This window comes from Vipera ursinii (genome assembly GCF_947247035.1).
Source record: "Vipera ursinii genome assembly, chromosome: 1".
Lineage (NCBI taxonomy): Eukaryota > Metazoa > Chordata > Lepidosauria > Squamata > Viperidae > Vipera > Vipera ursinii.
Window position 1 is genome coordinate 162,311,467 of NC_139512.1, and position 27,985 is coordinate 162,339,451.

At 37.7% G+C, this 27,985-nt stretch overlaps 1 protein-coding gene across 1 annotated transcript in view; it reads left to right on the top strand.

The window, feature by feature from the left end:
• OSBPL6 (oxysterol binding protein like 6) overlaps positions 1-27,985 on the top strand; it is a 90,131-nt gene that overhangs the window by 1,830 nt on the left and 60,316 nt on the right. Inside the window, exons 2-4 of the mRNA XM_083349327.1 lie at positions 22,361-22,621; positions 24,927-25,022; positions 27,776-27,898. Of these exons, the coding sequence (XP_083205453.1) occupies positions 22,520-22,621; positions 24,927-25,022; positions 27,776-27,898 (321 nt within the window). The 5' untranslated portion in view covers positions 22,361-22,519. The remainder of the gene's footprint in view (positions 1-22,360; positions 22,622-24,926; positions 25,023-27,775; positions 27,899-27,985) is intronic.

Below are 27,985 nucleotides of genomic sequence, written 5' to 3' on the forward strand. Positions count from 1 at the left end.
AAGCACGCTTTTTCTATGTTTCTGTAATTACTGCAGTCTGTTGTTCCGTCATTCATGACCAATGGACAACACTTGTATGTTGTATGGAAGAAGAAATGGATGGAGAATTTTTGGGGTGGATGGGTTGTCCAGTTATGGTAACCTATTTACGTATTGACAGCTACGTAAGCATTAATATAGGAAACAAGCCAGACCCCCACAAGTGTTTTGAGTTTCTTCAAAGTGCCAGAACTGAAGCTGATCCCAAACTCTAGCAGAAAGATGTCTCCACACAGTAGGTTCTGCAATAATTATTATAGTTAATTTGGGGTAGATAATGAACTACCTTCCTCAAGATTAACCCCGAACGTCTTTCTCATTGGCTAAGAAAATTGTGAAGGATGCTTCTTTTCTTCAAGAAGGGTAAAGAACCTTTGCAGAAAAGAGTAATTACAATAAGAATGCATATGCACAGATAATTTCCTATGAGTAAAGATGTTATAGAATGGTAAGTGATGGAGTACAATTCTGTAAGCATTCTCAGCCAGTTTCTGTATACAAGCTTATATAACAAACCAGCATTGCTTATCACAGAATCCCTGCTGTGGGAATCATACTTACGGTATGATGGGAGGTCCTCATATATTATTTCCACAGCTTTAAACTGGAGATAGGAGACATTGGCAGTTAATCTGTTGGTCTATAACACAATAAACACAATTTGTGGCGTGCACATAAATTAGTCGCAAGGTCAGCCAACCAGTCTAATCAGTTGTGATATCGGGATTTCATTTTTGGCAGGAGATTCTGAGGGAGATCTGTCCACGTACCCACAACATGAATATCTTCTCTGGGTATCTTAGAACCTATTGTAGAAGGAGCAGGATGGCCTGAATTAGAGCTGTGGCTGTAGAGCAGACGTGTCAAACACAAGGCCCGGGGGCCGGATCCGGCCCACGAAGTGGTTTCATGCGGCCCGCGAAGCCATTCTGGAAACAGTGAGGGAACGGCCCCCACTGCCTTGGCCCTGGCCCAGAGACCCTCCTTCTGCCAGAGACCCTCAGATCTGTCCCACTCCTGCCCAGGCCCCCATAAGCACCCTTGATGCCAACGATGTAGAGCTGGCCACGCCCACCCAGTAGGCCATACCCACTCTAGCCACACCCACCCAATAGGCCACGCCCACCCATGCCACACCCACCAGGCCCCTTGAGGGCAACCGCAATGCTGATGCGGCCCTCAATGAAATTGAGTTTGACACCCCTGCTGTAGAGGCATTCCAGCTGGGGTGAAGTGTTGCAGCTTTTCCTGCAGATGACAGATGGAATAACTTGTGCTATGGTGGGCTTTTGGGAGTCCCATTGGCAGCATATTTTTGGCCTGTGCTAGATAATAAAGCAGAGTTTTGGAGGATTCTCTCTTTCCCGCTTCCATATAAAGAGGTGGCTTTTCTGATCTATATTAGAAACCCTACCTTTATTGAAGACATAGAGTTTGAGGGTCTAAAAGTGGGAAAATATGCATTTATTACTATTTCATTTAATAGAATAGTATAATTGATCAAATGTAAGCTATGTATTGATGTATGATTCATTTTGAAATCTAAAATGATTTTATTTAAGAATTGAGGATTATTTCCCTCCAAATTTCATTATTAGATATAATTCATTTTTTAACAAGTGTCTGATTAATGGTAATTAAGTCCTTGTTTCACTAATTCCTGAGTAGATATCTTTTCTCCGCTTGCATATTGGATTACATATGGCTTTATGAAGCTAGTATACCCCTTTGTCCCCAAAATGTTTGGGAGTAAAAATGACATAATAGTTGCACATAGTCAGCAGGACAAAGTAGAGAGATTTGCTGTTGAGTTTTCACTTCTGTACTATTAATTGTTACCATCTTGAACTTTTTTCATGAACTTTTTTTCACTGCCTCATGCATGTGATAAATTTTTGACAGACATTTGCTAGATAGATAATGCTGTCATGTAATGTCAGGCAATCCCTCAGGAAACATTTTATCTCCAACTAAAATGCAGAAAAGTAGAGAGAGGCAGTGGTTTCAAAGGTCCAGTAACTTCTACATTCATGCTAAATGCAAGTATATACTATAGTAACTATATAGAGCCAGTTTAGTCTAGTGCACGAGTCGGCAAACAGCAGCTCTGGAGCCGCATGCGGCTCTTTCAGCCTTCTCATGCGGTTCCCAGTCGTCCTCCGCCATTTGCAGAGAGAGAGAGAGACAGAGAGGGGCACTTACGCTTCCCTTCTCTCTCTCTCTCTCTCTCTCTCTCTCTCTCTCTCTCTCTCTCTCTGTGTGTGTGTGTGTGTGTGTGTGTGTAAAAAAGAGAGTGGCCTCACGCTGTTCTCTGAGAAGCTGACAAACCTAATGGGTGAACTCTTCAATCAAGCTCTTCCCCTTGTGCGCGCACACGCACATGAGTTTTGTGGCTCTCAGTGTTTTTTTCCCCTCTGGGAAACGGGTCCATGTGGCTCTAAGGTTGCCGACCCCTAGTGGGTAAGGCATCAGGCTAGAAATTGGGAGTTCTTGAGATGAACGCCAGTTGGGTGACTTTGGGCCAATCACCTCATAGGGTTGTAGTTGTGGAGAAAATAGGAGGAGGAAGAAATATTAGGTATGTTCACCACCTTGAGTTGTTTATAAAAATAATAAATGTGAGATATAAATAAAATATTACTCATTTATAAAATAAATTATTTATAATTTATAAACTAAATTATTACTCATTAATCTGAGGTATTTGGGTACTTTATGTTTCCTTGCTGAAAGCTTTGCAAATAGGAACTTTTAACTATTCTGTAAATGTAATTTCAGTTTTTTCAGACTGTAGAAAACAGAATCTGTTGCCCTTTTTTCCTTCCCTGATATACTTTCTCTGCCCTATGAAATATCAGCAGTATCCCAGATTAATGTCTCATGTTCCAGACTTCCTATTCCTACTGCAATCTACGCGGCCAGAAGAAAACAGTCCAACTAATTTTGCCACCGAAATAGTCCATCTAATTTATGCTAATAAGGAAAAGTGTACTATGTTTTAATTTTAGGGCTACAGTCCTCTGGTGAAAGATTGAGATTAATGCTGAAGGTGGTAAATCTCATGATTGAAAGTGAGCTACTTTTGTTGAGGTAATTTATCCTGTTTTTAATGTGAGAATTATTTTGATTTACAAATCATCATGAGGCATGAAAATGCTGTATTCTGCTTTTTAAGTAAAAATACATGTGGATTAGAATCTTTTGTCAGGGATTGGGGCTAAGGATTTTATTTGTAAGCAAGCATGGTACATTCTCCCAATGTTGAGGAATAATGTTTAGAGTTCTTCACAGACCACTTTGTTTTTCGCTATGCTGAATTCAATCTAGTATCATGTGCAGACTTCATAATTTCATAATATCCCACAATGTATTTTCCTTTCAAATATTGAACTATTATACTGTATATAGTTCTACTCAGTGAGAATATCTGACCTCTCTTGCTTGAGTTTCCATTAGATTCTACAAGTTGCAAAATATATTCACTTGAAAATAAGTGTATTTAAGCTATTGCATCTTAAATGATTAGGTGTGTGTATTCTACTACTTGCACCTGGTAAAGGAAAATTCATGTTTTTTAAATATCAGGTCTAGAAGAGCATATTTTTCTGCTTTAACAGTTTAAATATCAGTTTAACAGTATATAACAGTTTAGATAAGATATCAAAGCTGAACATAAATAAATTATTTGAGTAGTGGAAGAATGGTTGTAAATGTTCTACCAGTAAATGATCCTGGAACAAAGTGAGGATTCTTGTATTAGTTTTGAATAGTATTTATCTTTCTTACATTTTTTAAGAAACAGCAGTCTTAGGTCAAAAAAGGATGTTCCCCTGTGGCAGAGGGAAGAGGTTACGTTTACACTAAAAGGCTTATATGGATTTTTTTGTTCCCTGATAACATAGCACATTTAACTGCTGGTATCTTAAATGTTGATAGAAACCTGATCTAACAAAGAATAATTTACTTTTGATTCTGTGGCACTATGGCAGCTTAACATGTGTTTGTGGTCACACAGTAGTGTCATATTTTCAGCTTTATCAGGAATTGTCAAGTGTTTCCTAAGGCACTTGACCAAGTATTTCTCAATGGGAAATTCAATAATAATAATAAGAAAAAACCTACGTTGGAGGACATACTTCCTAAACTACTTATTTTTGTCCGTACCATTCATAGCTGTAGGCAGCAGGTCTCTTCCGTTTGGCACAGCGAAACCTTGGTTTAATAGACCTTGTTACAATAAACATTTCATGTGACAGATATTTCTGCAGTGATTTACATCATTTGTGTAATGATATCATTGATATAATTTACATAATGATTTCATTATACAAATTATATAACTTGTCATGATGTGGTACTTTGAAATGATACTGGTGAATAATGAGCCCCCTCAATCTGATTAGTCTGTTAAATGAGTTTCATGGTACTTTCACAGTACTGTATACAGTAATATCAATTCAGATGACAGGGCCGATGGGAATGTGAAGTATCCAACATAAACAGATTTTGAACAGCGGAATATACCAGGGAGGAAAAAAAATTACACCAAATTCAGGTACAGAGGTACACTTTTCCGTGTGCAAAGAAGATTTTTTTTTGTTCTCTATATTTCAAATATTGTGAATGAATTCCAAATTCTAGTTGATGATGATGGTGCTGCATGCTTATAATTATTTATACTTAGCTGCTTCAGCTTGTAGGGGCAAGTAAAGAGTTTAGAAATATTTCTCATTATTTTTGGGAAGTGTAAAAGTAGGATACCTGATTTGCTTCTCTTAAGAAAGGAATATTAAACTAAAAATAAACTACTTTTGGGGAAAGGAGTAAATCAGAGTTTCTGATTCCTCGGTCACAGGATCATGTCACTAAAATATGCAAAATACTAATTTACACTGACACATTGTTTTTCAGTTTTGAATATTTAAAGCTTAACCCCAAGGCTTAATAACTATATTGTATGTACATATGGACCAATTTCTCAGAAGATGAAACAAGATTGAATATTTCTACCTTGTGAACTTTGGTGAAATCAAAACTGTCCTCTTTATCTCCCAGAGGCTGAAACAAATTGAAGGGCAAGCCTTAACAGCAAAAAAAAAAATAATGCTTTTTCTGTAACTCAAGTCCAGCACACAAATGCCTTTCCTATTTACTCTCCTCATCACATGTAAAAATAGTGGCAGGGGAGTTGATCATGCAGACTTGCCTCTTGATTTTTTTGATATCCTCCCTCCCTCCTTGAAATGGTTCCTGCCAAATGGTCACTTGGTTGATGCCAAGGGAAGCTTCAGAGGCTGCAGGGGTATCCTATCCCCTAATGTTGTGACCTACCCCCTAATGTTGGTCAAGCCCTTTCTACCATTGTTTGCATAAGTTCTTATGCTACTCTTGCTTACGTATCGTCTTTTTTCACATTGCATTCTAGCATTAGATTTACCAGCCCAGTAAAATATCTTTTCTGAGTTTTGGAATAGTTCTTTTAGGTTTCAGCCTAGCTTGGCTGAACAGAACATACAGAGCCCAGGTGTACTTGGATAGCTGGCATCCAATACTGCCATTTTAGACTCCAGAGTTAGTGGACCTGTAGAGGGTGCCTTCTTCACCCAACATTTGTATTATTCACTCACTTCAAATCATGAACATCTAATTTTGTGCACTTGGGGATATGTTCGTTCTGAGTGGAGCCCTGAACATCTTAATGTCTTAAAGTGTCATTGTTTATTTCAAAGGGAAATGCGGATAAAAGGAGATAAATTCCTGGGTAGGTCACCCATATCTCCCAGATGTAAGAATAGGGTCATTAAACTTGGCAGTATTGCTTCCTGTTTTGTCCTTTTTATGATTAAACTGAAAAATAATCTTTATATTTCTCTGTGTTAAAAAGAGTAAGGTTCTCTTAACTCACAGCTTGACCTCCCTTAGCATGTGACCAAATTGTCAGCAGTATAATGGTCACCTTTGGTGAACGTTCATACGCCCAGATGAAGGGTGTTCAAAATGTAAATCCCCTACCCCATCTTTATGTGTTTGGCAGTCTGAGTAAGTTAAACATATTGACAGGCTTTCCTTTTCTTTATGGGCTTTACGGAACCTTAAGTAGTTAATTTACAACTGCTCCTGGAGGCAAAAAACAATTCTGTGAATAATAGATCAGACATAATTTCTTTGATCCTGCATGGTAGGATGGTACCTTTGCTACTACCACTTGGATGCTGTAAAATCCCTTGGAAGTTGATTGCCCTGTTTGATTCTGTCAGAACAGAGAAGTTCATAGGGCTTGATACAAATTTCTTTTCAACCTTTGTTGTGTCCAGTCTAGGTTGCAGAAATAGTCACTTTAGTTAGTATAGCCACTTCTCTCTTGTCCCTGCCACAGCTGTTTCTTTTTATGCTTAAATAGAAGAAGCCTCTTATCTAGACTCTTAAGAGCAATCCCAGAGCATGTGTATGTTCATATTTTGTATTTCAATATTCTCTAAGGCAGTCTTTTTCAACTTTGACAATTTTAAGATGTGTGGACTTCAACTCCCAAAATTCTCAGCCAGCTGTCAACCCTGCTAACATCTAATGTTATTGCTTGACAAGAGATGAAGAAGTAGCCGTTTCATATGTTAAACTTGTGTATTGCTTTAAGACTAGTGTATTGCTTTAGTTTCAGGTTAGGAGGGGGAATGAGTAGGAATGCACTTTCAAGGCTATTTCTCTCACTAAGGAGATAAGGGTTTGGCGGGTCTTCTAACGGAAGGGAAACTGATTCTTTAAATTAATTGGAGAATATGATTAATGACAAAATTAGAAAGGTGGAGAATTGTGTTTTAATATATTGTGCAAGGGGTGGAGATTTCAGATTCCAGCTTCTTTTGAGCAAGCATTTGCCGGTGTATTAGGCTAATAAAGGACTTTTAAGGTAAACAATGCCTCAGAGTCACTTGAAAAGCCCATATGTCGGAAACTTGACACCAGCCATGCTCACTGAAGAATTCTGGGATTTGAAGTCCACACATCTTAAAGTTACGAAAGTTGAGAAATGCTGCCTTAGAGAATATCGAAATACAACATATGCCTGCACGCATGCTCTGGGGTTGCTCTTAAGGGTTTAGATAAGAGGATTCTTCCATTTAAGCATAAAAAGGATGATAAGCTTAAAAGGGGGATGTTCACTAAAAATCACTGTGTGAATGAGATGGACAATATATAATTTGACATACAAAGAAAAAAAATACTAAAAGTTGCCAGGGTTAAGTGGATCTGCATGGTTTTATTTGATTGTCAAGGAGGCTATCGTCATGTTTTCACTAAACTTGTTTCCTCACTTCTGCAACAAAAATGAATTTTGGGGAGCAAAATGTATATTAGTCTTGTATATTAGTCTGAAACCCAGTTCCAACTGCAAGTAATCTAAACTCAGCACATTTGAAGATTTTTTTAAAAAAAATCCAATTAGAAACAAAAAAAATACCTTAATAGCTTTACAGAGTCCTTGAAGTGCAGAATTATTATTTTTAGAATAAAGGGTAATGTTAGGTTTTCCTCTGTTAAAGGGTATTTGGATTCATTGGTGCAAAGTTCCATCTGGCTATTCTAATATTTACATTCCCTTTCTGATTTGTAAAAAAAACACTAGTATTTTAAATAAGTGATTAACAGTAGAGTGTTAATGAAGATGTAAATATACATCTAGCTAAAAGGTGTTGAATTTGGCAAGATCTTCTATGCAGTTAACAGCAATCAGTTCAGAAATCACAACTATGTTAGAAACCGTTCCCCACAGAATTATTCTATTTGTAGCAAATAAGGATTTTGTGCTAGGATGGAAATCTTAAGAGTGGTTGCTCTGCATGCTATAATAATAACCTGTGCTTAAGCATCACAATTGCCAGAATGACCTTCATCAAGCTTAGGGTGGAAATCTTGTTTGCCCAGGATCCCAGAATAAATAGGAATGGTTGCTGGAGCAACATAGTATTCTTAATGAAGTATCAAAGGTGCAGCCAAAACACTTGTGGAACATTGCAACTAAAATAGCGACCATCTTCAGAACTCACACATTTTATCATCAGTTATGTCAGACTTTTTTACACTGCTTTCCATGCAATTGTTAAAAGTTCTTTAGAGGGCTGGCAAATGTAACAAACAAGTTGATACCATACATTTTTGTCGCTTGATTAAAATGCATGCTTGTTATGATGGAGTGTTTTTCAGATACTATGCAAAATAATCTTATGCTGTGGTTTAAGAAGCTCGATAAATTGGCCCAACAGCATCCCAATCTTATACATACGCTCATTTTTGTCTCATATTGTCATCTTGTTTTCCTGACACTCCATTGTGTGTGTATTTTTAATTCTTCCTCTTTCTCCTATTCTTCCAACAGGTAGTGAGTGACACTTGTGATTTTTTTTAAAAAATGTATAAATGTAATGCACTGAATTTGAACCTATCAAAAGTGTGAGCTTGCTTTAATAACCTAGGCTAAATGGTTCCTGTATATAATGCCCAATTTAAGACATCATATTTACATTTCTATGAAGATGTGCTAAGTACTGATTTGTCTCTTAGTTAAGGTGGCAAAAGAAAAATCTGGCATTGTTTGAACTGAAGCAGCCTCACATCCAGGATTACATATATTTGGAATATCCTATGGTAAATAAAGAGTACTTTTTTCTTACATTTGCTTAAAACTATATATATGCCTGCTATCCCTTTATGTTAAATCAATTGTGTGGCCAAATGATTTCCCAGAATGAGTTTCCGATTCTTGGTAATTCATAAGACTGCAATCATCCTTGTAATATATAGGAAGAAATCTGTTACACAGAACATAGTGACTCTGAAAGCCCTTACAAAAGCATTCTGTTTGTCTTGAGTGCAAGAAAGACTTTTTCTTGTAAAAAAACAATCAAGAGTTTCTTCTTCTTCTGAACCATTTCTAAGATACAGTAATGTACAGGGCAGTGCAATTTTTGTTAAATAGCCAGCAACATGAATTAAAATTACATCTTTACAATTATAGAGGTGAAAAAGCTACACACATTTGACTATGTTGGTTGATTTAAGTTCCTTCAGAATAAATATAAAGAGGGCTCTGAATTGAAAATTATCTCTTTGCTATAGTATAGTATAGCATAGCATAGCATAGCATAGCATAGCATAGCATAGCATAGCATAGCATAGCATAGCATAGCATAGCATTCAGCTTTCACAGCAACATTTCAGTGGCATGCCAGCGCAGCAAAAGGGGACAAGACTACATCACAACATTTTAAAAGGCAGGGGGAAAATTGAATTAAACTATTCCAATTACATTATTCTTCAAGGTGCTGTATTTTAACATAAGTACACAATAAACAGAAAAAGAAGCCTCATTCATTCATGTAATATTATACAATTCAATTTTTAATATTTAGGGGAAAAAGGGATCTTAAAACATGCAAACTGGTCTGTGTAGTTCACAATTCTAAAAGGCCACACTGAAGGCATTCCTAGTATTAAAATGTCTTCAAAGACAGAAACTTTGTATACTTGTTTAGTATTTTCATTCCAGGTTTAAACTAACTTAAGGAATATATGAGCAAAAAAGGAGGAATTTCTCTCATACATATTCTCTTACTTGTGATTCTGATATGGGAGGCAGTCGGCCAAATCTGAAGACATTTGGTGAACAATTGAATCTGGGGAGCATTAGGAAAATGTTTGACCTGCAGTTTTCCTGATAGCTGAAATTTCCCAAGGTGACCTTGCAGATTTCTAGCTATGTAAAACAGGCCTTTAATTTTAGATTTGTTTAGATATTGTGCAAAATATCCCAGCATTCTAAATCCATTGATGTAGCAGTTTTTAACACAGTGTGCAAATTTCATTTTTGTCCTGCAGAAGAACTTTGAATTGCAAAATCTTCTTCCTGAAATGGTGATGAATATTATTTTGCCTAGCAGAATAAACAACAGCTAACCCTTTCAACCCAGAAGTGCCTCAGTGCTTCTGACTCAATGCTGGATAGTCCAGCATTTCTTCAGTGTAAGGCATGCTAGCTTTTAGTGGTGCATTTATCACTGTGGGAACAGAATGCAAGATTCATTTTAAGCAGTGAAGCAAACAGATAAAAAAATCCAGATAAGTGTGCTTTATCTCACATCCTTATAGGCTTTAGCTGATTTGATAAGCTAAAATATAGAAAGATGTTCCTGTTTTAAAGGCTAAGCATAAATATTCTGTCTGTAAATGTCTTTATGAAATACTTAAAACTGCAGTAATCTATAAAGTTGACAGTCTCACTGAAGTTAATGCTCAAGTTTACTTGTGCAAATCATTCATGTTTCCTGTCTACTTTTAGTATTCAGTTACAATTCGTTGGCGATACTTAAGAGGAATATGTGTTGTTTGCATGATTGTATAATGCTTGCTATAATGAATTAAGCTAGTGATGCAGGAACTACTATTTCCACCACAAGGGAAAACTGCTATGTCTACATAGATAATGTATCTTGGGCCAGCAAAGTCCCTTAACTTAGAAAAGTAGAACAAAGAGATCTAGCTTTTAAATCCTGGAGCTTAGACCCACAGCATTGATTTTTCCAGTAGGTAGATCCCATACATATATTGCTTTATTTTTTTCTAGACCTGTCTTGTTTCAGGTCAGTGAATATTCTGAATAAGCATTATTTTTCAACCTTAGCAACGTTAAGATGTGTGGACTTAACTCTCAGAATTCCTCAGCCAGTGAGTCAGGCTGGGGAATTCCGGGACTTGAAGTCCACATATTTAAAAGTTGCCAAAGTTGAGAAACACTGATCTAGAGAGTAAAGAATTCTTGCTGTGCCTCTGAGAAGCCTAATTACTTGTTATGTTGTAGCTGATCCAGTCCAACAGCATCTAGTTGAAAACGTGCTCGTTCCCCATGAGCAAAAAGAAAACTGTCCCAACAGCTGAGCAATCAGATCAGCTCCTAATTGACAAGATGATTTTGGAAAAACTGCAGGAGAAAGAAGACCAACTTAATGTAGCATGGATTGATTACAAGAAGGCATTTGATTTCCTGCTAGATGATTGGATAAATCAGATGCCTAGAAATAACAAGAGTCAGTAAAAACATCAGAAGTTTTGTGCAAAGATCAATGGCACAATGGAAGTCACAGTTGCTGGTCAATGGTGATAGAATGGGACAGGATAATATCAAGAGGAATCTTCCAAGGAGACTCACTATTGCCACTACTGTTTGTCATTGCACAGATTCCTCTCTCAACAATACTGAATAACTCAGGCCATGGCTATCTAACATAAAAAAAAATCTGCCAGGCTATCACACTTTCTTTACATGGATGACCTGAAGCTGTATGGAAAAACATCATCTGAAATAGAATTGCTGTTCAACACTGTTCGCCAGGTATTGCAATGGAATTTGGGTTGGACAAATGTGCCACCCTCACCATCAATAGGCGAAAAATAGTGAAAACTGAGAGAATCAAGATGTCCTATGGAATGAAGATGAACATTATAAACATACCTTCAAGCTGACAACATCAAGAAAAGGACTGAACTCAAGAAAAGGATTAGAAATGAATACATCAAGAGAGTGAAGATCTTAAAAGTCCTAACTCAGTGGAGGAAATATAATCAAGGCAGTTACAGTCATTAAATACACAGCTGGAATAGTGGACTGGATTAAAGCAGAACTAAAGGTTCCGGATAGGAAGGCCAGAAAAATAATGACAGTGAATCATGCCCTTCATCCACACCGTGACCTTGACAAGACTACTTACCAAGTAAAATGGGTGGGCATGGAATGTCGCAAGTACATCAGATGGTTGAAGAAGAAGAAAGGGCATTGGAGGAATATCTGAAGGATAGTGAATAAGATGCACTGAAGCTGGTATACCAGGAAGGCCTACTGAATACTGGAGAGACCAAACTGGCCTATGAGAAGCACCAAATGAAGAATAAAAAGGAGGCATGGAAAGCCAAAGCATTACATAGCCAGTACATTGAAAAAAATAGCAGAGAAAGTAGATAATGACAAAACCTGGCAGGAGCTAAGAGCAGGATAGTTGAAGAAAGAGACAGAGGGGCTAATTTTGGCTGCACAAGACCAAGCCTTAAAAACAAATGCATACAAAGCCAGAATTGAGAAGACAGCAACATATAGCAAATGTCATCTCTACCAGGAAGCTGAAGAAACAGTGGGCCATCTGCTTCGCTGCTGCTGAAGATTGCACAGACTGACTACAAACGACGGCAGGACAAACTAGCAACAATGGTGCATTGAAAGATCTGTAAGAAATTTACGGGAGTACCTTTTGCCGGCGTTAACTTCCCATCGTTCTGTGCGCTCCCATAGAGAGGGCCTCCTCAGGGTGCCGTCGGTCAGGGAATGTCGACTGGTGGCCCACAGGGGGAGAGCATTCTCTGTGGGCGCGCCTGCCCTCTGGAACCAGCTTCCTGTTGAGCTCCGGATGGCTCCCGACCTTCGCTCTTTTCGCTGCGACCTGAAGACTTGGTTATTTGAACTTGCCGGCCTGGACTGAGGGATTGGGGTTTTAGATTTTAAATTCCAAATTTTAAATTTTAGAACGTGTTTTATTGCTTGGGCTATTTGGTTTAATTTATTTTAATTTTTGTATATTATGTGCTGTTGCCCTGTACACTGCCCCGAGTCCTTCGGGAGAGGGGCGGTATATAAATCCAATTAAATAAATAAATAAATAAATAAATAAATAAATAAATAACTGTTTGCCTGCAAGCAAGAACTCGTGGGTCTATAATAGAATAATAGCAAACGAAAAAGCTGAAGTGCTCTGGGACTTTAGTATTCAAACAGACTAGCCCCTGCCACATAACACCCCAGACTTAACAATTGTCAATGAAAAAAACGAACAGGTCTGAATAATGGACATGGCAATTCCTGGAGATGGCAGAATAGAGGAAAAGGAACTGGGGAAGATAATAAAAGGCAAAGAAAAGGAGGAGATAAGAAGGGAGACCCAAGCGACACAGTATTGGATAACCGGAGCTAGTATAAATATTTATAGTATATACCGAGAAGGTCAGATTTATAGAAGTATTAACGTAATGGAAAATTAATGTTATTATACCTAATATAGATATTGAAAATCTAGGGAGAGGAGTTGCTCAGACATTACCCCTGAATTGTATCTGCAGATGAATGAGAGGGAAGAAAGGAGAGGAGGGAGGGAAGAGAGTAGAGGAGGGGGGAAGGAAGTAGGAAGTTGGAGGAGAAGAGGAGGAGAAGGGGGAAATGGGAGGGGAGCGCTAAAGGAAAGAGGAGAGGAGAGGAAGAAGAGGGAAGAAAGAGAAGAAAGGGAGAAGGTAGAGAAGAGGGAAGAGAGAGAAGGAGTGTGGATACAGTAAAAGGGGAAATGGACGAGCAACACCAAAATTTATGTGTATGTATTTATGTTATTAAGAGTATCTGATACTGTAGATAGGAATGTAAAAAGAATGTATGTCAATACTTGATAAAATATTACAGTATATTTGTTGATATGTATGGGGGACAGTTGGGAAAAAAACTTTAAATAAAATAAAATAAATTGCAAAGACCTACAAATAGAGATAGAATGACTGTGGCAAAAAAAGCAAAGATAGTACCAATAGGAATAAGTTGCCTTGGATGCAATCCCAAAACAACTGGAGCATCACTTGAACACCATCGATATTGACAAATCAATCAGTTTCAAAAGGCAGCTTTACTTGGAACAGCTTATATCCTGCGACAATACCTGTAACACCAACAGATTTCGACATCTGCCTATCCCAGGTCCTTGTGAAGGACTCAATAGAGTGGACAAAAATGCCAAATCCAATCTGAACATCTAGTTGATTGTGCGACAATAATAATAATTTGCTTTCTTTATTCCCTCTTAGTCTTGCTATGGTCCATTTAATCTTTTCAATTAAGTGATTTGGATTCATATCTCTGTTCCAAAATATGATTGCGGATGTTGCATTGTGAGTATTGTTAAGACTTCAGAGTAAAATATGCAGAGAAATTTTTTTTCTCTTGCTATTTCTATTACAGCAAATGGCTTTCTGAGCCAGGATCTTTTAGCCATATTTTGGATGCTTTGTCATTCTGTATGCAAACCAAGTGCATTCGTGAGTCACTGCCTCCTGGCAGATAGCGTAAAAAGACTGGAAACAAACCAATACCTTACACAATTTTTTCCTTATTCTGAGTCATTCTTGCCTCACTGACAAGAATTACGTGTTTCACTTTTGAAAATGAAGTTAGTTTCCTTGGAGAAGCATTCATGAATGAGTTCCTGATTCAGAGTTTTATACTGATACTATTTGATCCATAGAATTATAGTTTGTTAATTTGAAAGCCTTATTGTCACAGTAATGTTTCTGGTGATTTGTATTTTAGTACTGTTTGAATTCACGTTTAGAGATTCTGCTTACATGGTACAGCTAGTACAGTATTTGGCCACTGGGGCACTTACTGGAATTTATTTATTTTACATTATATATTCTGTCTTAGTTATGCATATATGATATTTGGGGCAGCTAGCAGTGACTCAAAATGCAAAATAAATGTAAAAGAAGGTTTAAAAAGGTTAAGTAAAGACAGGAAACATGTTTTAACATTTACATTGCCTGTATAAATCAGTGTCTTCTTCATGTTTCATCCAGCTGGTAAAGGATCACCAAAATGCTAGAATGATTTCCACATTTAGTTGTAGCCAATAGAATAGAATAAGAATAGGAGTATTCTTTATTGGCAAAGTGTGACACTTCAAGGAATTTGTCTCCAGTGCATACGCTCTCAGTATACATACAAGCAACAGATAAATCATAAATCATAAATCATAAAATACACTCTTAAATGATAAGATACAGCCAACAAAGTTGTAGCCATAGCGTTTTCTCATAATTCTAGTATCCATTCCTTAGCCACAATTTGGACTTATTTTTTAAAATCCTGTGTGGATTTTATTGTACACCACTGAATGAAGTGGGCCATTTAACTCCTGATGCTAAATTCTGAGTTATTTTTCTGAGATTGGAATAAATACTCATTATGGATTATTATTGATAATGTGAACTAAGCAGTCCAGTTCACCATTATAGTCGCTATAAAAGGAAGCTTGCAGCAGTTAAATGTGTACTCTAAAAGTCAAAAGATTCACAGAAAAAAAGAAGCTGCCAAAAGTTCAGCCACATGCTAAATGAAGTCATACCTGCAAGATTAGGTTGCAGACCACAAAGCAAGGATTCAAAGGGTTAAAAGCAGGTTTCTGTCAGGAAAAAAATAATCACGTCATCTAGATTAGGGGCATCAAACTGCCTGCCTGCGGGCTGGTTGCATCATGTGGAGGCTGGGCCCACCCCAGCTCTGGCAATGCGAAAAAAGTCACGATACGTCATGCCACGAGACACGGCGAGTTCTACACCCATGATCTAGATCAGGGGTGTCAAACTCAATTTCACTGAGGGCCGCATCAGCATTGCGGTTGCCCTCAGGGGGCCGGGTGGGCGTGGTCTGGGTGGGCGTGGCCTACTGGGTGGGCATGGCTAAAGTGCATATGGCCTACTGGGTGGGCGTGGCCAGCTCTACCTCGTTCGCATCAAGGGTGCCTATGGGGGCCTGGGCAGGAGTGGGACAGATCTGAGGGTCTCTGGCAGGAGGAGGGTCTCTGGGCCAGGGCCAAGGCAGAGGGGGCTGTTTCCTCACTGTTTCCAGGATGGCTTCGCGGGCCGCATGAAACCACTTCACGGGCCGGATCTGGCCCCCGGGCCTTGTGTTTGACATGTCTGATCTAGATCACGTAGAAAAGGTAGGACAAAATTATCTGTTTCATTATTTACAAGTAGTCCTCATTTAATAATAATACTCAGCTATTAAGCTAAGTGTGAAGTGAAATCACAATTGTGTTTATGTTATTACTTCAGCATTCCTTTGCTTTACAGACCTGTAACAGGTGTAAATGCAAGGAACGGTCATAAAATTATTTTTTCATCAGTGTTGTAACGGGATGGTTGCTAAAGAAGGCAGTTGCTAAATAAGGACTACCTGTATTTCATTGAATTTAGGGGCCAACCAACTCTAAATAATTCTAGGCATCTTACATTTTAAAAAGTAAAGAAGTATAAGATAAAGAACATTATTATACTGAGCAGAGAGTATCAAAAGCCTGATAAATTCAAACTCTGATCAATAGATCAAGAGTGAAGAGACCGTTCCATCATCATCATTATTATTATAAAACTTTTATTCATAAAACATGAAACTCAGTCAACTGAACACTCAAATTGACTGGCACTAATGGTTGACACGGGCTGCTGCCAGCATCCTAGGTATCAACCAGGTATCTCCTTAAAATGTAAGATGTTCCGAGTAGCGCAGTTTTTTGTAGCTTTGCTGGAGTTATTGCAGGAAGTTGCAATTTCTTGATGTGTTTTGTAAAGTTTTTGGACATAGTTCCCAGTGCCCCGATGACAATGGGTATCACTGTTACACGTTTCATCCATAATCGCGCAGTTTCGACGGCCAGGTTGCGGTATTTTGTAATTTTCCCCAGTTCTTTTTCTTCGACTCTGGCATCTCCTGGTACAGCGATATCAATCAGCTGTACGCTTCTGTTCTCTACAAGTGTGATATCTGACGTGTTGTGTTCCAATTTGCGATCTGTCTGTATTTGGAAGTCCCACAAGATCTTCACCCTCTCATTCTCGACAACTTTTTCCACCCTATGTTCCCACAAATGTTCAGACACAGGCAAGTCGTATTTTTTACACAATGCCCAGTGGATTAGTTTAGCAACTCGGTCATGTCTAGCTTTGTAATCAGTTTGGGCAATTTTGTTGCACTCACATATTAAATGTGAAACAGTTTCAGCTTTGTTGTTGTTATTATTATTATGCCTTCTCTCCCTTGGGAGGAGTGGAGCATGTTTTTTCCAGTTTGTTCAAAGCCAAGAAATCAATAATCCAGTTCCCAGGGATCTAGAATTGGAGATCCAGGATATATAGAGCAATACAGGCATCAGAGGAAACATGATATGAATTATTTTTATTTTACTTTATTAAAAATATTCTAAACTGTAGTGTTTTTGTTATCCAATTATTCTGTTTTTCTCTGTGTAAGACAGCAGCTGCAGAGATAAAAACTGAACACTTCAGTTGCTCTTTTTTTTCTTGCACTTTGATTTTTAAGTCTTGTTCATGTCCTTAACCTTGATATACATAATAAAGATGTGAATTTCTTACTGATTCAGGCCACTTATTCTGAACAGATTATAATGTTATATGGTCTCTCTCTGCTCCCATTAAGCTACAAAAAGGACTAGCTGTTGTAAGTATCATAGAAATTGTCTTTTTAGATTTTTATAATACTGTAATGACAACTGTTTCATCTATGCCATTCCTATGATACTTAATATGGTATTTTCTTAACACTTTCAAATAGTGTTAAAGCAGTCAAAGGTTTTTCCTTCAAAAATAGTTGTGTATACAGACTAGAGTTTTCTCTGGCAGAAATCTAGAAGAGAGCGAGAAACTGTTGGCATGCTGTTAAAAAGCTTACATTAGGAAAGGAATGTTTTGCACTGAAAAGAATTGTGGTCTATAATTAAAGCATCATCTCTGTTTGGAAACTTAAATTATGATGGATGCCACAGACTTCTAGGAAGCTAATGTCAGACAAGGCATACCACACCATACAGACAACTGAGGATTGACTGATTTATTTAAAGACCTGTTTGATCTATGGTTGATGCTAAAATAAATAGATATTCTGAAGGTTACATTTAATGATGTACCTTTTACTTATGTGTCCATTGAAATAAACAAGCAGCAATTTAGGATTGGAACCTTTTATCTGATTGTTGGGTAGTCACATACAAACAAATAGCACTATCAATAATACTAGTAATTTATACAACCTTTCATTGAAAAGCTATGCATGGTGATTCTAATTCAGGGCTTTTTAACCAGTGGTATGGGTACCAACTGTGGTACATTGGCACCTGGCAGGTGGTACGCAACCATCCTAGAAAAGTGGTAGTGGGGGAGGGGAATGAGCTGAACTGGTGGCAGCACCGCACAAGCCTGAGCGAGAGATGGTTGGAGCTACAGGGCTGTCAGGGCTCAGTCGAAGCGCCAGGATCAGTGCTTGATTCATATTTATGACGGTCACAGTGTCCCAGGGTCATGTGAAGTGACCAAAACCTGCTGCAACCACCCAGCAGATGGTGGGGGAATAAAAACCAAACACACTCCCATCCCACCCCCACTGCCAATCCTCAACAGAAATGCTCACAACAATGAGAACCTTGGACAGGAGGAAGAGTGCCTCCGGGCGGGCAGGCAGGTGTCTTGCTCGGTTGTGGCTTGGGGGGCACTTTTTTCAGTGCCATTGTAACTTTGAACAGTCACTAAGCGAACTGTTGTAAGTCGAGGACTACCTGTACTTCATCACTTTTCCTCTTTTTTTTTTTTTTTTTTTGGTCATCAAGTTTTTGACACCTTGCTAGGCAACTGGTGGTGCTCAGATGTTGCCGTATCCTAAAAGTGGTACAATGGGTGAAAAGATTGAAAAGCACTATTCTAATTCATTATATAGTTATGAATACAGATTCAGTAGGATATTATTTACTGAAGATTAATCTGGTATTAAACATAAAGATTATGTGTGGGGGTGTAACCTTCACTCTCATTGGTGGCTGTTAAGGAAAATTTATTACTCGGTTCTTCCTCTACTACAATAGTCTTGTTCTGTACCATCCTACTACTGGCCCTGCAGATAAGGCAGGGACAACCCCTTTACAAGAAGGCAAGAGGCTGGAACTAAGCCTGCCAAATTTATGGACACAAAAGCAAACAGAGCAAAACAAGACACGAACCATGAAACAGGAGCTATTCAAACGGTTGCCTTCAGCAAACCAGCCCTCCCACGCATTTCTCTTTTAAACAGTTCAGGGCGTGGCTTCTCTCTGCCTCCTTCTGAGGTTCCCCATTGCCTTCCTCTGTTTACTCCTGATTGACTGCCTCCTGCGTCGGGCGTCCTTGAACAGGGCCAGCTGTGGGTCATCTTCATCTACGCTGTCAGGCTCACACAGCTGGGTCTGCGTCGTAACCAGGTGGGAGGGACCTGGCTGAGGGCTCTGCGGAGCCTCAAGTCCATCATCAGCAAGCTCTCCAACACCCCCCTCCTCCTCCTCTGAATCGTCCGACCCAACTGCCGAACCCACAGGCTGACCCTGAATCACAACAAGTCTTCTCAACTCAATGAATTTAATAAACTGATAGACTTTTGGGATGCTCAGCCCAGGAGTGTGGTCTGAAGGAGCTTTTTGACATTCCATAGCTCGGGGTTGCTTTTTCTTTTCTTTTTCTTTGAAGCTGAAGTCCAGCCCTAGCCTGCATATTAGGCATATTTTGTCTGTTTTCAGTATGTAGGCAAATGATGCTCACCCTTGGCATATAGGTTATAACAAAAATGTCTGTTGGTAGATTGGGAATTACTATTGGAATATGTGAAAGAGTTAACTTAGTAATAAAAACACATCTGAAAGTGGCCTTGAAAAGTACAAATAGAATTGTTCTTGTAGCTCTTTGGGGTGTGCTGTGCTGTTTATTACAACTGAAGCCATAACCTCTGATGACTAATACTTGACTCAGCCATCATTTTTTTTAAAAAAATGATTCTGTTTATACAAATAAAATCCACTGAAGGACACTAGCTTTAAAGGATAATAAAATTTATAGGCTAAAGCTGTATGTTTTATCTGCCACATTAGATATTCATCAGTAATTTTAATGTTGATTCAGTCATGATTATAATAATAAGGAAGAACTGCTTCCAGTAATTAGGATCATTTTCATGTACTATTAAACTCAACAATGGAGATTTCAGTGCTCCATGATTACATTCAGATGTAATGTTAAATTCTGTCGTCTTTTACCCCTTATTGTTTCGTCTTTTGCAAATGGCAGTCCAATCATGGTTCAAATCTTTCCAAAAATCGATTTAAATTATGGTTTCCTCAGTGACGTTTAAATGGAACTCTTCAAGGCAAACTTTGATTCCCTAAGTTGGCAGCAAAGTTTCATGAAGAAATTGGACATTTGTTTCATGTAATGTTTATATCTTGTTTTTTATTATTTATTTTTTTGCATCGTATTACTGTTAACTTACTAATTTCTATCTGTTTTGAAGAGTGTAGCTCTAAAATTGGTTTAAAATAAGCTTACTTGGTCGTTTATTTATTTGACATACTTTAGTGATTTATGTCTATCCTTGGCAGTCTTATTAGCCTGAAAACAGGTTCTTCCAAAGTTATAATTGTGAATAAAGAAATGGGGAGGGGGCCAAAGCTTAGTGGTAAGATGAGCTATAGAAGAAATATGATTCCAGATACTTAGGAATTTTTGTTTTTGAAATTTGATGCCTAGAGCTTTAAATTAGTATAACTCTGAAATAAAGGAGTATAATTATTGATAGAAAGGTGAACAAAACCTTTTTACCGTTCCTCTTAAAAGGTATGCTAATATTGAGCTGGTAATTTTAAACTATATACAGTATAATTGAGAGATCAATGTATGACTTAGAGACAGTTAGCTTGTGGTATATGAACTAAGAACATAAATATGTCTTTCTTTTGCATCTTGTTTGCAGCACTTAACAGCAATATGTGATGCCTGTATTTATTTTACTATACATTCTTCATATTTAGAATAATTTTTTTTCCATTTGTTTATGTTTTTTTTTGGTAAAATACTTCCAGAATATTAACTGTCTCTTTTGGGAGGTGAGGTGACTTAAAACCCACATCAGCTAAATAATATATTGGTTCATTTCTCTTTAATATCAATTTGTGAAATAGCCAACTACGTTACTTTCAATGTATGAGATTATAGGTGAAAAAAAGCGAATCATGGTTGAATCAATTGAAACTGCAGAATGCTTTGATCTTTCTGAAATTAGTGCAGATACTATTTAACTGCTTTTTTTTAAAAGGGTGCGTCAAAGGCATTTATACATGTGTTTGTTTTAAACAACGAAGCTAAGGTTAGAAAAAAGGAGTACTATATGCTTAGTAATTTCCTGCTAGATATCGAACAGTACACCATGTAAAGATGAAAATGGTCCACAGCATATATATTTTGTTACTGGGAGTCAGTTTGGCTAGTGCAGGGTTGTCAAACTGCTGGCCCAAACTGTGCCCACTCCATTGCCATCAATGGGAAAAAAGTTACGTTGCAACATGTCACGTGACATCACGAGTTTGACACACGTGGTCTAGTGGTTAAGGCACCAGGTTAGAAAGCGGGAGATCATGAGTTCAAGTCCTGCCTTAGCCATGAAAGCCAGTTGGGTGACTTTAGACCAGTAATACTCTCTCAGCCCAATCCATCTCACAGGGTTGTTGTTAGGGGGAAAATAGAAGGAGGAAAGCATCTTAGATACGCTTGCAACAAAAAATAATAATAGCGATATATACTTATGCATATGTATATGCATATACAGTACGTACATACATACGTGGCCGTGGCCGGCATGACTAGACGCCAAAGGCGCACAGAGTGCTGTTACCTTCCCACCGTAGTGGTCCCTATTTTTCTACTTGCATTTTTACGTGCTTTCGAACTGCTAGGTTGGCAGAAGCTGGGACGAGTAACAGGCACTCACTCTGTTACGCGGCACTCAGGATTCTACCCACCAAACTGCTGACCTTCTGATCAACAAGCTCAGCGTCCTAACCCACTGAGCCACTGCGTCCCTATACACACACACACACACACACACACACACACACACACACACACACACATATATATATATATATATATATATATATGTATGTATGTATTTATACACACCTCACTGGCAGTTGTATCTGTTTTTTCCAAACGTATTGAGAACATGCTGCAAATGGCTATTTGTTGGTAACACTGAATGTTCATACTGATATCAATGGTGTGTTTGTGGGGAAAATAAATATGCTATGATTACTGTAATGATTCGGCTTACATTTACAATACTTGTGTTTCAAAAAAATAAAGCTGAAATGAGATAGAGTATAGAAAACAGATTTTAACAATTCATTTGCAAAGTACTGTGATGTGTCGTTTGGGAAATCATCAGAGTAATCAATATCATCTCAGGAGAAATTCTGCTGTTGAAAAAAGTAGTAATTATTATGAAGGATAGAACCAGCCATTTATTTTACTGACATTAAATGTTTTTCATAGGTTTGATAGCTGGAACCCAAGAGACCTGCGTTTGTTTAACACTGTAACTCATGCAAACTCACAAATACATAGTATACCAATCACTCTCTCTTTTCCTTTCTCCTTCAAGATTTGGTTTGGATGCCTTTTACATTAATTTGACCTGCCCATGTAAAGAATATACTCTGGGAGAAATGCTGAAAAGCGCTTAGCTTCCTCTTTCCGTAGAAAACTGAATGGAATGTGGTGTTAATCTGTGAAAGGAGACCCTTAGAATTTAGCTGCAGTGATGAGTTCTGAAGAGAAAGGTGTATCTCCTGTTCACAGAACCTCCACACCATCACATAAAGCTGACTCCTCTTCATCATATTCCCAGTGGGATACTAGGCAGGTAAGTGAAAGAATATTCTTTTAATTATGGATGTAGAAATCCTGCAAATTAGTTGGGAGGTTCTTTATTTACTTCACCTGTTAAAGAAAAAAGTGAGTCAATGGATAAAAATTAGGCTTCTGTAAAGATAGCTGCAATTAATAATGGCAAAATACTTTGTGAGTTTTCCAGTTCTTTGTTTTCTGCTACCACTTTATCCTACATTATTCTAGTGTATTCACTCATGTTGGATTATTATACAGTCTGCCTAATCTTTTCGACTGCTATCTTGAGACCTTATCCCTGAAGCTTCAGTCTCTCTGATTCTTCTTCCTACCCTGTTGGAACATGTTCAGTTCTATTGTTAGTTTATATATATATATTGTTTCATTCCATCTCTGACAGTATTGAGTTATTTTCAACCCTCCTTCAGATGCTGTGCTGCCATTCCCTGATTCCTTATGATCAAACAGTACCAGTAGGGGTCAATCATTTGCTTTTTCTTTTTTTTGGAATACTGATGGTAATGGCTAACAGTGCATCAAAGTGAAATATTGGTCCTATAAAGCCTGCCATTTTACTTCCCAAGAATGCCTCTACGTCCACAAGGGACCCATTGGTGTTCTGAGGACATTTTCCTGTCAGCGCTGCCTTGAGAGCTGCTAGCTTGTCTACAAGGAAGAGATCATAAATGGTTATATCATTCTTTGTAGAATATATCTTTGTGACTTGAGCCAACTTACAGAAGTAATTTGGAATTGGGCATTAATTATTAATTCCAAACCTAAACATATGATTTAGCTGAAAGATAACTATATTTTATGTGGAATATTGCTGTTTAAAATAATTATAAAAATGTGATCTAAGGCATGACTAATTCCTCGACTTGAATTGTGACATTACCCACATCAAAATAAAACCCTTTCTGTTTTTACATAAGGACTCAGCAGTAGCAGTCGCAAATGAGATTCATGATTCACAAACAAGCAGTTGCAAATTGTTCTATTACCCCCAGGTTATGCCAAAATTACTCTCTAGTAATTATTTCCAGTTTAAGAAAGATGCAGAATTGATAGTATTGTACTCCAGTAATCATTTATCATTTGTTAATTAGTCTTTTAATTTCTTGAACCTTAATTTGATCATTTTAAATTCTGTCATTAGAAAAATTTCTGTCTCCCACAAAACATTAGTCACACTTGCTATTAAGTTGTTTTCATGATGCATCTATTTTGCTGTTGATATTGTCTCCCTATTACCCTTACTAAATGGCTGAGGGTGGTTAGAATAAAATGTAAATCACAATATTCTGCTCTTTTAAAATCTCAGTTTTTTGTAAATTACGTTTTGGTAAGGAACAGGTAGGTCACCTTAAAAGAAAGCACTTTCAAAAGAACATTGCAAGACAGATATTCAACTCTTTGTACTTTCAAACACATATATCAAGAATACATTTATTCTGCTTTATAGTATTGTGCTTGACAGATTTAATTCAGTTCAGCTCAAGGCAGGATCAAACTCATGTTTATCTTCCAAGCGTATATATATAGAGTGAGTTTGACTTATTTTGATCTAATTAATTTTCACATTGTTATAGCTTATAAGTGAATGCGCTCAGATATTTCATCGATTTTCTTAAAGTATCCATCTGTGAAGTCTAATGGACCTGCTCTGCTATGGGTAGCATCTACCATCATAATTAAGGTTACTACATCTGGGAGCAAAAATCCAGATAACTACTAGACATGGGAAAGAATCAGATTTTTCTTTACATCTTGGCTGCCCTGTCATTGGTGGTCTGAATTTCTGCAACCCGATTATAATATTCCTACACATGAATCCATTCTTGTCTCACATATGTTCACTTTATATGAGAAGAGTGTGTACACAATCTCCGGTTGAACTTTAGACAAGACAGCTGTGGATGGAAGCCATTTTATAATAACTCAACCTAATTTTGGAAATTTTAGGGAAAAAAGTTTAATTATACAGTAATACCTTAAGTTGGCAGAAAAAGCCTGTCGAATGTTAAGATGCTGACTGAAATAACATTCAGTACTAAAATTTGAAAATACTTTGTCTATTTTCCTTATTAGAATAAATATATATGTTGCCTTTCCATTTGAAGCAGCTTGGGTAACAATATCTCATAAGATATTTCTGTGCTTTAATATTAAAATATTTTGAAATTATTAAGGTTGGTAATGATGCGATATCTCTTTTGTGCGAACACAGTGTATTTCCATTCCCTCAAAGGCATCTTAGTTATGTATGAGAACTATTTTCGGTGACAAAAATTTACTCCATTCTTTTCTTTGTGCTTTAGAGTGGTCATGTGTTAGAGCGAAATGCTTCTGCTGGAAGCACAGACTTGATTATTGGGAAACAATTGCTAGAAAATGAGCCAGTCATTGTATCTAAAGTAAGTAAAGTCTTGGTCCCTGCAAAAGTATGTGGTTGCAGAACATATTTAATCATTGGATGTGTTCTATAAGGCTATGCAAATCATTGGTTTGTAGCAATACTGTAGTGCCACTCCTCGAAGCACTGAAGTGGTTGCATTAAAGCAGGGGTCTTCAAACTTGGCCCTTTTATGACTTGTGGACTTAACTCCCAGAATTCCTCAGCCAGACACGCTTATATTTATCAACTATTTTTTGAAAAAAATTCCACTAATTAAAGGACTTTTATTTGAAGTGGATCTTGCATGTGCCTTCTCTGGTCAATTTTAATTATACCAATTCACTCTAAGGAATCTAATACAGGTAGTCCTCGACTTTCAACAGTTCATTTAGTGACTGTTCGAAGTTAACAATAGCGCTGAAAAAAGTGACTTATGACCATTTTTCACACTTAACGATCGTTGCAGCATCTCTTATCGTCATGTAATCAAAATTTGGACTCTTGGCAACTGGGTCATATTTATGACGGTTGCCGTGTCCTGGGATCGTGTGATCACCTTTTGTAACCTGACAAGCAAAGTCAATAGAGAAGCCAGATTCACTTAACAACAGTGCTACTAATATAACAACTATAGTGATTCACTTTGCAACGATTGCAAAAAATGTCGTAAAATGGGGCAAAACTCAACTGCCTTGCTTAAAAAAAAACCAATTGGGCCCAATTGCGACCATAATTCGAAGACTACTTGTATCCTTTTCATCCTCCCCATCTTCCCCACCTTGAATCATCACTGCTGGGTTTCATAACTGTAGAGGTTGCTCAGCCCTAGGCTGAAAGTGTGAAATTTTGGAGAAAATTTTAAAGATAAAATATCCCACAGCTTCTTGGAGTACGTGCTTCTCATCTGCATTATAAGAAAGAAAGATTGGATTAAAAAACAGAGGTTTTTAAAATTAAAAATGGTTCTAGTAATTGGAAAAAAAATGTATGTAAGTGCTGCATATAATGAAAACACAGTACATCTGTTGTCACAAATTCTGGCACATGAAAAAAGCAAATGAATACTATCAGTGCATTTTTTTCCTGGCAAAGGAACAAGGACGAATCATATGAAACTAAGCAAACTGCAAGAAGCATATGGGTAGCCCTTGAATTGCAATTGTAATTGGGACCTGATAAACAGTCCGCTCATAAAACATGACATCCACAGTGACCACATTCCATAGTGACGGCAGTCTCGGCAGGCCCTGTTGCTGTCATTGACATAATCCCACCAATTATTAAGTGAGAACCCATCCCGATTGGTACCCTTTGTAGCTTCCTCCTTTCTAGCTCAGATCCTCGAGGAGTTAAATTAATTGCTTTGATTGTTTTGAAAAAAGTAACTTACGATTGTTTTTCACACTTACGACCTTGCAGCATCCCCATGGTCGTGTGATCGAAATTCAGATGCTTGGCAACTGACTCATATTTATGACGAGTGCAGTGTCCCTGGTTCATGTGATCAAAGTCAGTGGAGAAGCCAGATTCACTTCACAACCGTGTTACTAATTTAACAACTGCAGTAATTCACTTAACAAATGTGACAAGGAAATGGGGCCAAACTCACTTTTTTTTTAATCCCATTTATATTCCGCCCTTCTCCGAAGACTCAGGGGGGCTTACAATCTAAGAAGCACAAATCAATGTGCTTAGCAATAGCCTTCATTCTATGTATATGCCTGCTTATTAGGGCTTTCGCCCCCCCCCCAAGTGGCATTATTACAAAGTCATCTTATTGCCCCCAACAATCTGGGTCCTCATTTTACCTACCTCGGAAGGATGGAAGGATGAGTCAACCTTGAGCCTGGTGGGACTCGAACCTGCATTAATTGCAGGCAGCTGGTGTTACTTAAGGAGGCATTAGCCCACTGCTCCACCAAGGCTCCACTTAACAAATGCCTCACTTAGCAACAGAAATTTAGGGTTCAATTCTGCAAGTGAGTTGAGGACGACCTGTATGGGATTTTGAGAATAATTTTTTTATATAAATACTGCAAGGTACATCATGAAATTTTTTTTACTGAAGATTCGGTTCAACATAACACAGTCCTTTAATGTATCCCTATATTACATCAGTAATGCATAGAAGTGCTGTTTACAATTCTCTGTTCTATTATAAAAACTTAAGGGACCAAGCATGATGAGTAGCATGATTTTGATTGTTATTGCTATGCAGAATGCTGCAAATCAGCCCTCGTCATTTGTTTCCAATAAAAGAACATGGTTACAATTTGAAATATTGCTTCTAGAATTATTGTGCCTTGATGTGCCTAGTTATTATGCTAGGTGCATCATTTGCAAATGGATGACATCTTTGCTTGCTACAACTTCAGATACTGTATATACAAGCCAGATTTCTTCCAAACATTTTTTGGAAAAGAACCCAAATAGAACTAAAGAGATTTTAGCCATGATTAATTATGAATGGTATATAGGATACCCCCCAAAACTGTTACCTCCTGGGAGTTCCCACTTACATAGTTTAACCTTACAATTCCCTCAGTAATTTCCATAGCATAGACTTCAGGAACATTCAAATTCTCAGTGCGGTTTACTTAATATCCAGTTTCTTTTTTATTTGCTAACTAAAGGCAGACTTATTGAATTCAGTGGAATAGATTTTATGTAAATGTACACTGGGTTGCCAAAATAACTTGAATAACAGGCGCCACAAAAGTGAAATTTTGATCTGTTTGGTTCTGTTCCCTCCCTTCTTCCCCCTTTACTCAGGAGCCAGACAGTTGGGAAATTATAGAAGGCTTGAAAATTGGCCAGACTAATGTCCAGAAGCCAGACAAACATGAAGGATTCATGCTGAAGAAAAGGAAATGGCCTTTAAAAGGCTGGCACAAGGTAAAATATGTATAAAACATATTAGATGCCGTTATTTTCAATTATCGCACAAAATTCATCATGATCTGTAGCAAATTGAACTCTCTT